The following is a 15,134-nucleotide window of genomic DNA, read 5'->3' as shown; positions in this document are numbered from 1 at the left end:
CTAGTGGGGAGCTCCACCCGGGCGCGTGCGCAGATCACGTGGGTAGCGGACCTGCGACGGAGTCCGGGGCGGCGGCTGCGCGGACTGGCGGCGGGACGGGCTTCGGAGACCGCGCCGCTTGCTGCAGGTATCGCGCCCGCGCCTCTCGCGCCCCGCTTCCGGCCCTGGCCACGCCCCCGGGGACCCCGACCCTCGGGGTCGTCCCCACCCCACCCCCCTGCCGCGCCCCGTAGCTGCGAACTCTTGGTTCCGCGCTCCCGGCGGTCCCTCAGCAGCCCGTGCAGGTGTCCCGGGCCTCATCTTCGCCCCACGGCTCGCACACGCGACACGCCCCGGGACCGCCCTTTTTTCGGTGCCTCTTTATCCTTCTTTCCCCGCCACTGGGTCTGAATGGGTTCTAGGATTCAGAACTGATGCAGAATGGCAGCGCTGCTGAAGAAAGCGCGCAGATCCTGCAGAGCCGGGTGGGTTCTGCAGAGTCTCTGGGCGTCGCCCGGCGTCGCAGGGGAGGGATGGGGAAACGAGGTGGCGAGTCCTTGTTCTACCACCGGGACTCAGCCGCACCCCTGGGCGGTGACCGCAGGGGATAAAGGTTACCACGGGCCGGTGGGGGGGCGGGCTCTCATGGACCACCAGCCAGGGCTCTGAGCCGTGCCTTAGTCTCAGGTCTTAGCTGTGACATCCTGGGATGTGACTCTGCGTCCTTTTCCTCATGAGACTGAAGGAAGGAGTAAAGTGAAGCCATAGGGATAACGCGCTTAGAAGCTTTTTCTTAAAGTCCGGTCAGTACAAAAAGCGGGAGCTAACATCGAACCCTGAGTAGTAATCCTGTCTAGTGGCTAAGGTTTATTGAGTGGTTGCGAAGTCAGTGCTTCTTATGTATCACCTCAGCTAATTCTCCTTGTAGCCGGGAAGTGTTAGCCCCTTTTACATGTGATGGGGAAAGGACAGTGTGTTGTAGTGTAACTTAATCCCCAAGAATAGGATCTCTCTTTTTCAGAGTAACTGGTTAGTTCGGGAATATTTCAGAAGTGCAGAGTTCAACACTACTTTATTAGTGGAGTGTGTGTGTTGTGTGTGTGTGGGGGGTGTTGCTCATGTGTGGGTGTGAAAGCCACAGGTCAGTGTCTGTTGCGCTCCACCTTATTTTTTGAGAAAATGTCTTTCACTGAACCCAGAGTTTCCTTTAGGCTAGACGGACTGGTCCCCATGATCCTCGATTGCTTTTTCCCTCCCAGTACTGGGGTTACAAATTGGTTCCACTGTTTTCCACTCTTACATACTACTGGGGATCTCAACTCAGCCTTGCACAGCAAACATTTAATCTGCAGAGCCATCTTCCCAGTTCCCAGTGGATTTTTTTTTCTTTGAGGCAAAATTCATCATTTTAGCTATTTTGAAAGGTGCAACTTAGCACTTTGTAGTACATTTACAGTGCTGGTCAGTTGTCACCCCCTAGTTCCAGGTAATTCCCACCACCCCCAAAGAAATTCCACCCCATCAGCTGCAATTTGGGCCCCATGTTGCCCCCAGTCAGTGCTCCTAATCAGATTTCCCTATTGCAAACATGTTTTATACATGTGTTGTGTCTAGCTTCTGTCCCTCAGCCTCATGTTTTCATGCCACAGCATGTATTCATGCCCCATTCCTTCTTAGAGCTCAGTAATATCCCATTGTATTATGTTTGGGTCACATTGTGGTCATCAGTTGGTGGACATTTTGGTAGTTTCATCTTTTGGCTAGTGAGTAAGGCTGACAGGAACCTGCTTTACAAACGTTTAGTGCAAGCAAAAAGTTTCAGTTATTTTGGATGAGTGCCTAGGCGCGGGCTGCTGTTGCCTGTATTCCTGGTGCCTAAGTAGAGACCTGGATCTCAGGGGTGTTGAATCTTGGGTAAGAGTCCTGGGTTCTGGTTCCCATGTTGCTGTTCTTTCCCCTCAACCTTACTGCTGGTTCAGTCAGTGATGAAAAATAGGCAGAAGAAGGGGAGGAACTCCCCAAATCTCACTGACCTGTAAGAGAATTTGTCAGAATGCTGATACAAAGTTTTGGGTTTTTTTTCTCTTCAAGCGTGAAACTTGAGCTCTGGCTCAAACGGTATCTAATGGGATTTACTAAGGCAATGTTGTATTTGCTAAGCAATCTTGTATACACAGCATTTTGGCACCGTGGAGCCCTACAGAGGATGCATGAAAACCGGTTGCCACCATTACAGAAGCCAGGGTTGCAGACTTAAATCAGAAGAACTTCTAGAAAATACTGTGAGGAAATTCCTGCCAGGGGATGCAGTGTGAAGTAAAATGTGATGAGCACTGCTTGGAAAGGAAGGGATTTGGAAACAAAGACATCCAGCTTATCAACAAGGCTAGCAAGAAATATCAGCAAGAGCATGTGTCTAGAGTCTGTCAGGAATTCTTGTCATCCTGAGAAAGAAGACAATATAATAGGAAGAGGGACAAACGATGGGAAGGGGCATTTCAGAGATTCAGAGCAGCGTCACACATGGTTCAGAGAAGTCTTGGCCCCATTACTAACCACTCCTACACACCCTGTTGTTTGGTGAACTCTTGGGTGTTCCTGCAGGTGGCACAGAGGAGGCAGTGTGCACCCCCACCTGTGAGGCAGGTGAGTCAGGCCTGCACTGTGGAAAGGATCGGCGAGGTAGAGTGGAACCCTTGAGTGCCTGTGGCCCAGCAGTTCCGCTGTGGAGCATGCCCCTTCGTGAATGCCTGCACCAGTGCCCAAGAGACGTTATGAAGAATTTGAGTGGTGGCCCTGGGCTGGTGGTAGCATGGGCAGGACTTGTATGTGGGAGTGTCATGACCTACAGGAAAGCTGTGACCTCAGCGGGTAGAGGAGTCTCCGGAAGAGGAGGATGCAGGTCAGCTCAGGACATGGGGGAACTCCTCAGAAGCCACTCAAACAGGCAGGCACTCAGCGGCGTTGTGAAGTGTTGTGAACAGACAGAGCTCTTTACAGAAAGAGCCAGAGTAGCAGGTTTGGGGTACACGCTGTGATGCCAGCATTCAAGATGCTGAGATAAGATCAATGGCAGCCTGTGCCTCAAAAAAAAAATAAATAAATAAACAAACCCCAGCTTTAAGGAGGGTGTCCCCTTCAATGTAGAAGAGGGAACAAGGAGAAAGCCTGGGTGTCCTAGAACTTATTGGATGCTGCTTTTATTGGGCTGGTCACTGAGTAAGTGTTTGTTTTCCTTCGAACTGTGATTGGTAGGTTTTACACTTTGGAATGTGTTTTCTAGTTTCTTTTGAAATTTTTTTTTTATTTTTGGCACACATTCTCACTTGTAGACTAGGATGTCTTTGAACTCACAGATACCCACTTGCCTCTGCCTCTTGATTTCTGAGATTAAATAAATGTGCCACCATGCCCATATTTAATTATGGAGAAATTGGTTTTGGACACAGCTCCTGACCTCCGGAGGCCTGAGCTCCAGTTGCAGAGGCAGAGACAAGTGAAATATTGTGTTAGAGGCAGAGCAGCAGAGGATGGAGCTGGGTTGATAGGAGAGGAGGGGCCTTAGGCGGAGAAGGTTGCCCCTCAAGACCCTTGGTGACCGGGGATTTGAACCAAGGAGAGCGAGTGGACAGGAGCTGACTTAGAAGGCTAAGCAGGACTCAGGGTTCTGTGTACAAGGCAGGCTCAATGGACATGCCCGAGCCAGATGAAGAGCACCACACCTGTGGCTGCAGAGGGTCCTTCCCAGCCTGCAGGGTCACCCTTCCGTCCAAGAGCAAAGGACTTGCTTCCCGTTAACACTATGGTTATGGCCTAGGGCCTGTCGCAGTGTCTTCCAGACTGACAGTGCATTATCTGTCTGTGCATCCCTTCTTCCAGGCATCTGTCCCTGGGCCCACCATACTTCCTTCTGTGACATGACTTAACATATGATTATTTCCTTATTTATAGTTCTGCAGGTCAGAGACTAAAGTTCACCTCACCACACCGAAGTCACAGTCCCCAGCACGGTCCTTCTGGAGACCCCAGGGAAGATTGTCCTCACCCTTGCTAGCTCCCAGAGTCATTCACACGCCTTGACTGTGACCCTGTGGAGACTGTGGTCATGTCACCCACCCTGCCTCTGACCTTCCTGTCCCCATGTCAGGACACATGGGAATGTCCAGGCATGCCTCCGGACTGTGCCTGGAGTGGGGGCTGGCTTTTTGTCAGAGGGATCTTACTCATCTATCAGAAGTGTCCCGTGTATGCTCCGTTTTGGCCTCCTCCCTCAGCAGTTCTGCGAACCCCCTACCTCACAGATGGTCAGTTATCTCTCTGTGGGTCTCCAGGCCTATGGGCCCAGGAGATTCCTGATGTCTCAAGTTGTCTTTGGTCTGGGACATTCAGGTGCCATCTTCTGCTCTGTTTGAATGGTTTTGTTTTCCATACACATTTTTCCTAGGTGAGGACAACTTCCCAACCCCCCCCCCCCCACACACACACACACACGGCAGTGACCACCGGTTTAGGTCCTTTGATGACTTTGTGCTTTATTCATAAACGATCTGGTGTTTGACCACATGAGGCCTCTGTGAGTTTGGTGGGTGTGAGTCAGGTCTCGCCCTGACCTGGCTGGGGGGAATGACTGAATGGTGTTTTTTTCCCATGTCAAGGCTCCAGACCACCAGGGCTGTCAGTGCCTGTTTCTAAGCAACACCTCACAGTTGGTGGGGCCACTGTCTCAGCAGTTCTTGACAGTGGCACGCTGGGGAAGGGTCTCCAGGGGGAACATGGAGAATCCTGCCAAGCCCCCCAAATCCCCGTCCCCCTCCTTCAAGCCCCTCTCCTTCCTGCCAGGGCATGAGAAAGTGTTGGGTACCCGGGTGCAGGCAGGCCAGTCAGAAGCTACCAGGCTTTGGGTGTGGACCACACAGGCTGGCTGTTGTGGTGGGGGGAGAGTTCAAACAGGTGCTGCTGAGGCCCGAGGAAGGTAGTGGAGAGAGAGGGTGACCCTGCACAGGCAGGTGGAGAGACCAGAGCCAGGTGTCGTGGGCAGCCGGCCGCTCAGGCGCAGGCGCTCTGAGGGCCGTGTAGATTGCCCTTGTTCCCCAGGCTCACCTGGATGGGTTTTTGTCCTAGCCGATGATGTGTCCCTAAGAAGGAAAGAGTCAGGACAAGGAAGGCATGCCCTCTCCACTGTGCCACCAAGGCCAGGGGACTGTCCCCAGACGCACACTCTCTGCTGCCGACTCATGCATTAAAACTTTTGCTTTGTTTTGCAAGCATTGATCTTAGTTAAAGTGTTCCCAGCTGAGCCGTGGCTTTGTTTCTTGTTGGCTTGCTTTTCCTTCACAGCTGCCCTTCAGAGCCGGCAGCAAGGGAAGACCGGCCGTCAGTGAGGAGAGCAGAAGCCCCCTGAGGTCAGGCACCCTCCACTGGATTTCCTTCACCGGTGTCCCGAGTCTTGGGGAAGCTGGGGCAGAGGGGCAGTAGCTGCATCCCTTCATCCCCTCCCTCCTCTCTCCCTCGCTCCCCCCTTCCTTTTCTCCCTCCCTGGCTGGTGCTTGTAGCCTGGACTTCATGTTGGCTAAGCCACTCCCCACCCCCACCCCCACCCCCTTAGATGTTTTTCATTAAGTTCCAGACTGGCTTTGAACTCGATTTTACCACTTTAGCCTCGCCAGTGGTTGGGATCACAGACCTGTGCTATGGGGCCTGGGTTGTTTGTTTGTTTGTTTGTTTGTTGTTGTTGTTTTAAGGCAGTCTCTGTGTGTAGCCCTGGCTGGTCTGGAATGTACTATGTAGACCAGGCTGGCTTTGAACTCACAGAGAGCCACCTACCTCTGCCTCCTCAGTGCTGGGATTAAAGGCATATACCACCAGTTCAGCTGGGGTCTGATTTTTTTATTTTTATATTTATTTTTTATAAATAGCCCAGCTTTTTGGGCTCAAACTGGGACTCCTTCGTCCTCACCCTCCCAAATTACGTGTCCACATCACTACCCAGGTTGAGAATAGCTTTCAGAACTTACCGTGACGTCAGCGCCGTTTCTCCCACATGGTGGAAATGTGGAACTTACCAAGGAGAGTGCCCTGTGTGGTCAGGGCCTCCACAGCTTGCCTCCGCGTGTCTTCTGTCTGTGGCTGTTGCTCAGCTTTCTCTTCATGCTTCCCTCTGCGTTCGGCGTTTTCCTGGGAGGGGATGTGCTCACAGGTTCCTGCTTGGTGGTTAGTTTGTTTCATTTTTCCCTCTGCGAAGCCTGATAGAGCTTGAATTAAATCACAGTGGGGGGGGGGGGCGGCACCTGCTCCTTCCCCAAGGCGTGTGCCATGTTTGCCGCCGTGTTGACTGTTTTCAGGACTCCCCTCATCTCACTTTAAATGGATTTCCTTCCAGAAGTCCGTCATTCCCACAAGTTCTGTATTCTCTTTTTTTGAGGGAGAGGGGGTGGTGCTTCATCTAGTTTCCTGTGTGTGATCTCAGCCGTCTGACTGTGCGCGGGAGCCTTCAGGCTCTTCTGGCCATTTAGTGGACCCTGGATCTGACTGCGGTGGCTCCTCTGATGGTCCAGGATGGAGCACAGCCCTTGGTCAGGCCATCAAGACCATGCATGCCTGGCCTCCGTCCACCTCGCCAGGGTCCCCTCTGCTTGGAGGCTCAGGTTCCCAGATGAGATTGCATTTTAATTGTTAAATGCCTGCCCCTGTCTTGGATCCTGAACACCTGTCACAGTACTTGGGACGGGTCTGCCCTTTAGTGTTTACTGTGTGCACACTTAGTAAGGGAGAGGGAGGGCCTGCTGCGCTCTTGCGGAAGGGCGCCATTGCCTCATGTTTTGGGGGTGCTCCTTTTATTTAATATGCATGTTTCTTGGGGCCAAGGCCACGTGATGTTACTACCTGTGTTCATTCTACTTGCCACTGTTGAGGCAGTAGGTCCTCTGTACACTTGCTGACTGAATGACGCCAGGAGCTGGACACATCCCAGCTGCCATCCGTGGTAATTGCGCCTCCTGCCGCTCGGAAGTAGGGCACTCATGTTTCTTTTTGTTCTGGGCCCGGGGTTCTCCCTCCTCCATCTGAGGAGGTCCGCTCTGTCCACAAAGTACAGCTCGCGCTCTCTCTCTCCTTGTCCCTGCAGGTTGCCATGGCTGCCGTTGACAGCTTCTACCTCTTGTACAGGGAAATTGCCAGGTCTTGCAACTGCTATATGGAAGCACTGGCCTTGGTGGGAGCCTGGTACACAGCCAGGAAGAGCATCACGGTCATCTGTGACTTCTACAGCCTGGTCAGGCTGCACTTCATCCCTCGCCTGGGGAGCAGGCCCGACCTCATCAAGCAGTATGGAAGATGGGCCGTCGTCAGTGGTAACTTGGTTTCAGCTCCAGTGACCTTTCTGTTTGGGTTGTGTTTTGAGTCAGTGCTTCCAGCAAGGAGCTACAGAGTTTAACTGGAGGCTTTGGCCTCCTGCTGAGACCTCATTCTGCACTCTCCCCACCTCACTTCATGGAGCCCTACCCTCAGAGGCATCCCCCTCATTACTCCAGCTCCCTGTCCCCAGTCCCCCACTTCCCACCCCCCACATGTCTTTTCTGCTGTCTGTTTTGACATTGCCCTTAGGGGTTGTCAAAGCTCTCAGAAATGCTTTGCCTAGTTTGAATTGCATTGTGACTTATCTCAAGTGTCCCAGAAAGCTCATCCTGACACCTGAGCAAGTCAGGGGTGAGTTTGGAAACAGTCCTACCGTAGTATCCTACTCCTTCTGGCTGAGTGTGAGCAGTGCCTGGTCTGTCTGTCTGTCAGGGTATCTTAGAGTGTATGCACGCATGTATGCCATGTGTACATATAAAAGTCTGGGAACAGCTTTTGGGAGTCAGTTCTCTCCTTCCACCATGTGGGTCCTGGGGTTTGAACTCAGATCGTCAGACTTGGCGGCAAGTACCTATACCCACTGAGCCCTCTTGCCGGTCCCTGCCTGAGGACCTCTAGCATTATGATTCACCTTATCAGTTCAGTGTCATCCTTAACTGGCAGACGTTGTGCATTTCCCCTCAGCGTACATTTTTCTCTGGTGAGAGCAACAGTGAGCAGTTCTGGTTCTCTGGAGGGATGCCATGCTTCACCACGCTCATGCCTCCTGGCTTGCCTTGCAGGGGCCACAGATGGCATTGGGAAGGCCTATGCTGAGGAGTTAGCGAGCCGTGGACTCAACATCATCCTGATCAGCCATGAAGAAGAGAAGCTGCAGGCCGTGGCCAAGCACATAGCTGACACCTACAGGGTGGAGACAGTTGTCATGGTAGCAGACTTCAGCAGAGGCCGGGAGGTTTATGCTCCAATCCGAGAAGCCCTGAGAGACAGAGACATTGGCATCCTGGTGAATGACATGGGTGCATTCTACCCCTACCCCCAGTATTTCACCCAGATTCCCGAGGACACGCTCTGGGACATTGTGAATGTGAACATTGCGGCCGCAAGCTTGATGGTCCACATAGTGCTTCCGGGAATGGTGGCGAGAAAGAAGGGTGCCATCGTCACAGTGTCTTCTGGCGCCTGCTGCAAGCCCACGCCACAGCTGGCTGCCATTTCTGCATCCAAGGTCAGACTCTTCTTCCCGTGGGATGGTCAGGGAGTAGTCAGCTCCCATTTGCTTATGCTGGCAGTTTTTCCCAAGATGGGACTAGGCAAGTCTTTTGCTCCTGGGTTTTCTTTCAAAGTCCTTCTAGGTTCAGAGTCGTTCCCCCCCCTCTTCTGTCCCCCCAGGCCTATCTGGACCACTTCAGCCGAGCCCTGCAGTATGAGTATGCGTCTAAAGGGATCTTCGTGCAGAGTCTGATCCCCTTCTACGTGACCACCGGTGTGACGGCACCCGGCAGCTTCCTGCACAGATGCCCGTGGCTGGCACCTTCGCCGAGAGTGTATGCACAGCATGCAGTGTCGACCCTGGGCATTTCGAAAAGGACCACAGGCTACTGGTCCCACTCTATTCAGGTAGCCCCATGCCGTCAGAGCCACAGCTCTGTGAGCCTTGCCAGGGACCGAGGGTTGGGAATCCTCACTCACACCTCATGTCTCAGTGATTTCACTTACAGTGCTAGATGCTCATGTGGGGTGATTCATGTAAAAATTTTCAAATCCCCCACCCCCCAAACATGAAATAGGCTGCTTCAGCTTGAATAGGGATTTCAGTGCAGAGAAGTTGGTGATGTCTGAAGGGGAAATGCTATGTGCACAGTCCAGTTCAGAAAGCCCTAAGGTAGGGCCGTAAACCTCCATGTATTCTTAGATTCGTTTACTCAGGAAATCTAGAATTTTTTCTAAGATTTGTTGTTGTTGTTGTTCAGATAAAACAAGGATTTTAAGAGTATTTGGGGCCAGCCAGCTGCCTCGGCAGGTAAAGGTGCTCGCCTCCAGGCCTGACGACCTGAATTTGGTCTCTAAGCCCCACATGGTGGAGGAAGAGCAGTGCCTTCCACAAGTTGTCCTCAGGTCTCCACACACACCAGGGCATGCGTGCACCCACAAATAAGTGTAATAAAAATACTTGAAAGAGTATTTGAGCTTCTGCCAGGTGTGGTGGCACACGCCTTTAATCCCAGCTCTCAGGAGGCAGAGGCAGGTGAGTCTGAAGCCAGCCTGGTCTACAAGAGTGAGTTCCAGGACAGCCAGAGCTGTTACACAGAGAAACCATGTCTTGAAAAACCAAAAAAGAAAAATATGTGAACTTTATGAAATATTTAAAATTGTGATTTTAATTACAAGGGCAGTAACTAGAGATTTATAATAATTTGTTTCTTATTATCTGGAATAGATATAGATGTTCCCAGATTTGGAATTTACTGGGCATTTCTGATTACCAGTTAAAATAGTTTGGGGGCTGTTATACATAAAGATAATTTAGTTTACTACCACAAAATAAACATGAGTAAATTAGCACGTAATTCTTACTTTTGTCTAAAGGCTCAGAGCTATAGGTTTGTCTAAAAAGCTGTCTTAGTAACTCTTTCCGAGTCCATACTTGAGAACTGAGTAGAGAAGCCCAAAAAGTAGTTTAAGGCTGGCTATGGTAGGCCAGCCATCTTTTCAATAGGCAAGAGGCTGAGGCAGGAAGATCTCAATTTAGGGTCAGCCTGACCTTTTCTTTCTCAAAACAAAAACAAAAAGTGAAAAGTGGCTCTAAGACCCTGAAGTTCTCTTAGAGATGCAGCTGCCGGGGCAAGTGCAGGCTGGTAATCCTGGCTACTCTGGAGGCTGAGGCAGAAGGATTACAGAGTCTGCCTGAACTGTAGAGTGAGTTCAAGGCCAGCCTGAGCAACTTATCAAGACCTTGCCTCAAAATAGAAAAAGTTTAAAATTGAGAGAGAACGAATAGATGAACTAGGGATGTTGCTCAGTGCAAGCATGGGACCCTGGATTCGATCCCTAGCACCACTATAGGCAACAAAAATGTATTTTCTGCCAAGAAGTCCCATGAAGCTCTTTAGTCCCAGGGTAGTTTTCTGTGCAGAGCTGTGAGAACTTGTGTTTTAACCTTGCCAATCTGTTTCTTTTGTCTCTTTCCCCCTTAATTTTTAGGGTGATGCCCTTTTAAAGCATTTTTAAATTGTATGTGTTTATGCATGTTTCTGTGGGTATAAGCACATGATTGCAGTGCCCACAGAGGCCAGAAGAGCGTGTCAGATCCCCTGGAACTGGAGTTCCGGGTAGTTAGGAGACGTCTGACATTTGTGCTGGGAACTGACCGAACTCCAGTCTTGGTGAAGAGCAGCCAGTGCTCTTAACCACTGAGCATCTCTCCAGCCTCTGCTTGTTTCACAGCCAAGATAGTCATCCACCACTGTCTTGGCCACGCTGTACTTCTCTGTTGGCTCTGGCTGTGACTTTTCCCATGTAGTTATTGCTTTCTTAGGGTCACAAAGGTCTCAGTTTGATGAAGATTTTCACCCTCAGTCATCCTTTGGCTGTAAGGAACAGATTTGGGATATGTCAAACAAACGGTGACACTTCTCACCCCAGTTGGCCTCCTTATGCTGTGAGTTTAACGAGAACGGTGTTCTGCATTTGTTCGTTGCCGGGAGGAGGAAGTTGATAGCAGATGTGCATTGGTGGATTTCTGCTCCAGCAGTGAACCTCGCAGGAGAGGTGCCTCCCGCCTGGAGACGTGGAACACGTCGGTAGATGGAACAGGAAGGATTGGGACTACTCTGGTCCAGATAGGCGGCTGCCTGAGGAGGGGTAATCAGGTGTGACGAACGCTAGTGGAGCTGAGCACAGCTGGTACAAGGGTGCTGGGGAGCCGGGCGGAGCAGCTGAGGCGGCAGCTGCACAGCTCGGTGTTCAGGCGAGGGGTTCCTGCCGGAGACAGGGTCGCAGGTTGGCAGCGTTTGGTAACGCCGCAGAGAGCGCGTGTAAGGAGAAGGGCTAGGTGAGAGTCTCAGCACAGCAGGGCAAAGCGGAGGAAGGAGTTCCAGCTGAGGTGGGGATGGCCGAGGGAAGCCAGGTGGAGACTGACAAGAGTGTGCATGGTCACTGTGCCTTCCGGTGTCTTTCTGAACTTTCTGGCCTCCACTGGTGTTTTTGCTGCCCCCGGAGCACTGCCCTCTTAAGCTCGGATGGGTCAGCACCCGTGACGTGACTCAAACTCTAAAGAGTTTAAAAGGCCGGGCAGTGGTGGCGCACACCTTTAATCTCAGCACTCGGGAGGCAGAGCCAGGCGGATCTCTGTGAGTTTAAGGCCAGCCTGGTCTATAGAGCGAGATCCAGGACAGGCTCCAAAACTACACAGAGAAACCCTGTCTTGAACCCCCCCCCCCCCCAAAAAAAAAAAGAGTTTAAGAGCCTGAAACTCCTTCCTGTGTGCCTCTGCTTCCCAAACTCTTGCTTCAGTTGGGGACTGTCACCACCCCAGCTCAGGGTGGTTTGCTTCCCTGTCTAATGGAGTGAAGTGAGATCTTAGGTAGGGGAGGGCAAAGCCCAAAGTAGTGCAGCCAGGGTTTAGGAGTAGATAAAGACTGACCTGCGGAGGACAAGAAGAGTGAGGCACCGTCTCTGGAGCAATGTCTCCCATAACGAAGGGCATGGGTTATTCAGGACGCCTATACATACCATCTAGAGTTGGTCCATGCGCAGTCTGAGGTTACGGAGGTGAACGTGATGGACAGGGATGCTCTGGGCATGCTTAGCTTTCACCATAAAGTACAGCTGTAACTTAACCCTGACTCAGGAGTGTGCCTGTGAAACTCCAGCGCTTCATGGTCTGCACCCTGAGGATAAAGTTCATCACTCCTCTTCCCTCACCCCCACAGACAGCTGCCAAAGGAGCCAGCGCTTGACTGGCGTGCTGGAGAACTGTTCTCTGGTTGACTCGACTTAGCCCCCTTCCCACTAAGGAAACACTGACATACGTGTAACGAGTACCACCCGGGCTCCCAGGGTCTCACCTGTCTCAGGGGCCCCTGGATTTGGACGAGCCACTCCCGGGGCCTCCCAAGGGACTCCTGCAAGACTCTTCCATCTCCTTGGATTTAGATGAAACCCTGTTCGGGGTGGTACAGCTGTAGCTTCTCCTTGGATTTAGAATGTTTTACTTAGGACATTCGTTCCCAGAATGGAACAGAAAGGGAGCAGGCGCTGATGGTGGGGCCTCACGATGGGGCGTCGTCCCGCCTTGTGCTGCTACCTTGAGTGAATCGAGGTGAGTGCCCTATGCAGAAGCAAACCTCGGTATGGAAGGGGCTCAGACTCTGTTGTTTAATGTGGTCAGTAGATGTCTGTTAACAGGGTTCGATCCCGCACTGGTCGGTACCCTTGTTTCTTCAGCTTTGATGGTTTGGGATTCTAACCACGTCTCTCTCTCTCTCTCTTTCGCTTGTAGTTTCTTTTCGCACAGTATATGCCTGAGTGGCTCTGGGTGTGGGGAGCAAACCTTCTCAACCGCTCCCTACGGAAAGAGGCCTTATCCTGCCAAGCCTGAATCTGGAAGCTCGGGAGAAGCTGGGCCAAGCCACAGTAACCTGCAGTATTCCGGCATTTGGAAAACACATTTAGTTCACCTGCATATTGTCTCTTACTGAGTACCTAGTGTGTTGCCATCTTTCACGAGGCCGACTTTCAGTCTGTGAGAAAACCTCAGGGACCACACGGGTGGCCCAGGGCACATAGCCACAAAGCCTGAGAACAGAAGGGAAGACTTTCCTAGCAGTTAGACTGGCCAGCTCCTGTAAGGGAAATCACTCTGGGCGTGGTGGCTCATGCCTTCAATCCCAGCACTCGAGAGGTGGAGACAGATGGATCTCTGAGTTTGTCTGGGCTATGTAGTGAGTTTCAGGCTAGCCAGGGATACATAGTTTAAACCTATCTCAAAAAATAATAGCGTTCATCAGGAAGACAACAGAGAAGTGTTATTTTCTAACTGTGAACTGTGAGTGCAGATGGTGTTAGCAGTAGACATGGTGTCACACCACATGGCTCCATGTCGGGGCATCTGTGTGTGCACACTGCCTTTCCCTACGCTTCCCCCAGAACATGTGTGTGCTGTGTGCTATGTGTGTCTGAGCAATGTTATTGATATGACTTTAGTAGAGACTTTGTCAGGACGAGGTAACGGGGAGCCTTAGCATATTAAAGGTCTGGGTTACTCCTTTTCACTTGGTAAAAGCCTGCCCAACCCTGTCGTGGGCTTACCATGTCTGACGCTGCTTCCTTTGAGTGGTTTTTGTCTTTCCAACTCCGTGGGCGGGTTTCATTCCTAGATTGGGATACAATATCTTTTGATTTCTAAGGTAATTGTTGTGGCTAAGTAGTGATATCTCAGTGCGTCCATGTTGTAACTGACCCCTTCAGAGCTGCTTATGGCTGGTTTTCGTACACTTTTCTGTGTCGTCCAATTTCTTCCCAGGAGCATTGTTGATAAAATCATCAAGTGTTTGTGGAATAGTGGTGAAAATATGAGCAACTTTTGTGTGTGGTATGAGGTATTATGGGAATGATGTTAGAAGCTCATTTTTTGGCCTGTGTAATGAATGTGTACATTATAGGGGATGCTTCTATTGGTGAGAAGATAATTTACACAAACCCCCACGATATGGGTGAGTGTTGAAACTTACTGTGTTTAATTCGGTCTTGTAAAACCAAACACGTGTACGGGTTTCATAGCCAGCACTTGGGAATCCGTAAGCCATGGCGTCGTGTGCAGAGTGGAGGACTGCGGCACTTAACATTGTGGTACTGATGCTGTGCCCGGGAAATGAATATGGGGTGGAATGTTGGGACTTGTGTGGAATTATTTGAGGTGACATTCCAGCCCTCGTAGGCGCAAGTGCACCTTTATGTTGAACAGCTGTGACTGGGATCCGGAAAATCAGTGGTTAGATTCTGAAGTTCTTCCTGTCCTCAATTATGTCTTCAGAACATGTGCAGAACTCTGCTTGGAGATGGTGGCAGAAGAGCATTTGTGGGTACTGCTGTCATACTGATGGGAACTTTGGGGAATACATGATCAGCAGCAGCAGCAGCTCTACTTGAAACGTCATCAAGCATGATCCCCTGGGGGTAGGGGTGCGGAAGACTCCGGAGTTCAAGGCTATCATGGGCCACAAAGTGAAACCCTGGTTCAGAAAACAAAATCCATAGGAGGGACACACTGTCAGTTCTGTGTAAGGTCCTGTGGTCCAGTATTCAGACTTGTCAGGCAATGGGCAGAGTCCTTGCTATGTGATAAGAGAGGTCCACATTGTCCGTGATGGTCCTTCAGCAGGACGCAGCCAGAACTTGATGATTGGTGCAGACTCAGAGCACAGTGGTGATCCGTGGCTCCAGGAGAAGACCCAAACCAGGCATCCTTAGGCTTCCTAGCTTTTATACTTAGCCCCTCTGCCGAGAGTTATTCTTCTCACTGTGGACATGTTTTTTTGTTGTTTTTTGTTTTTGTTTTTTTTTTAAACCAAGGAAGGAAGAGCTCTGAACTTGAACCTTTGTAACTTACCCTGTGAATTAAAATGTAACAATAAAAGCATCACTGTTTCCTTCATGTGTCACTGCCAGAAAAGGTTCTTCCCCTTCCCCTCCTTGTAGACTTGATGAGCAGAAGTTGACTTGTCACCAGCCATGACTGTCACTCATTAAGCAGCAGAGCGCACACCAATGTGCCTGCACCTGCAGAGCACCCAAGGGAT

The 15,134-nt window shown here is 51.0% G+C and overlaps 1 protein-coding gene across 3 annotated transcripts; it reads left to right on the top strand.

Annotated features, from left to right (window-relative positions):
* The first annotated feature begins 46 nt into the window (after positions 1 to 46).
* Hsdl1 (hydroxysteroid dehydrogenase like 1) lies at positions 47 to 14,989 on the top strand. Of its 3 annotated transcripts, XM_028875736.1 has the most exons (6): positions 47 to 127; positions 5,317 to 5,381; positions 7,103 to 7,328; positions 8,115 to 8,560; positions 8,725 to 8,952; positions 12,836 to 14,989. In XM_028875736.1, the coding sequence occupies exons 3-6, from the start codon at positions 7,109 to 7,111 to the stop codon at positions 12,932 to 12,934; spliced, it is 993 nt and encodes a 330-aa protein (XP_028731569.1). In that variant the 5' UTR covers positions 47 to 127; positions 5,317 to 5,381; positions 7,103 to 7,108; the 3' UTR covers positions 12,935 to 14,989. The 3 variants fall into 3 exon arrangements, with proteins under 3 accessions (XP_028731569.1, XP_028731568.1, XP_037062196.1); XM_028875735.1 differs by lacking the exon at positions 5,317 to 5,381; XM_037206301.1 differs by lacking the exon at positions 5,317 to 5,381 and having other exon boundaries at positions 53 to 127; positions 7,144 to 7,328.
* The last annotated feature ends 145 nt before the right edge of the window (positions 14,990 to 15,134 follow it).

This window comes from Peromyscus leucopus, chromosome 5, assembly GCF_004664715.2.
Source record: "Peromyscus leucopus breed LL Stock chromosome 5, UCI_PerLeu_2.1, whole genome shotgun sequence".
Classification (NCBI taxonomy): domain Eukaryota; kingdom Metazoa; phylum Chordata; class Mammalia; order Rodentia; family Cricetidae; genus Peromyscus; species Peromyscus leucopus.
The sequence above is the reverse complement of the archived record's forward strand: the minus strand, read 5'-3'. Positions and strand labels throughout refer to the sequence as shown.

Excerpts from the sequence above, each read along its gene's own strand:
- Hsdl1 (XM_028875735.1), top strand. The coding sequence starts at position 7,109 with ATGGCTGCCGTTGACAGCTTCTACCTCTTGTACAGGGAAATTGCCAGG. Across the intron at positions 8,561-8,724 it reads CTGCCATTTCTGCATCCAAG|GCCTATCTGGACCACTTCAG; the intron begins GTCAGACTCTTC and ends CTGTCCCCCCAG. Across the intron at positions 8,953-12,835 it reads ACTGGTCCCACTCTATTCAG|TTTCTTTTCGCACAGTATAT; the intron begins GTAGCCCCATGC and ends TTTCGCTTGTAG.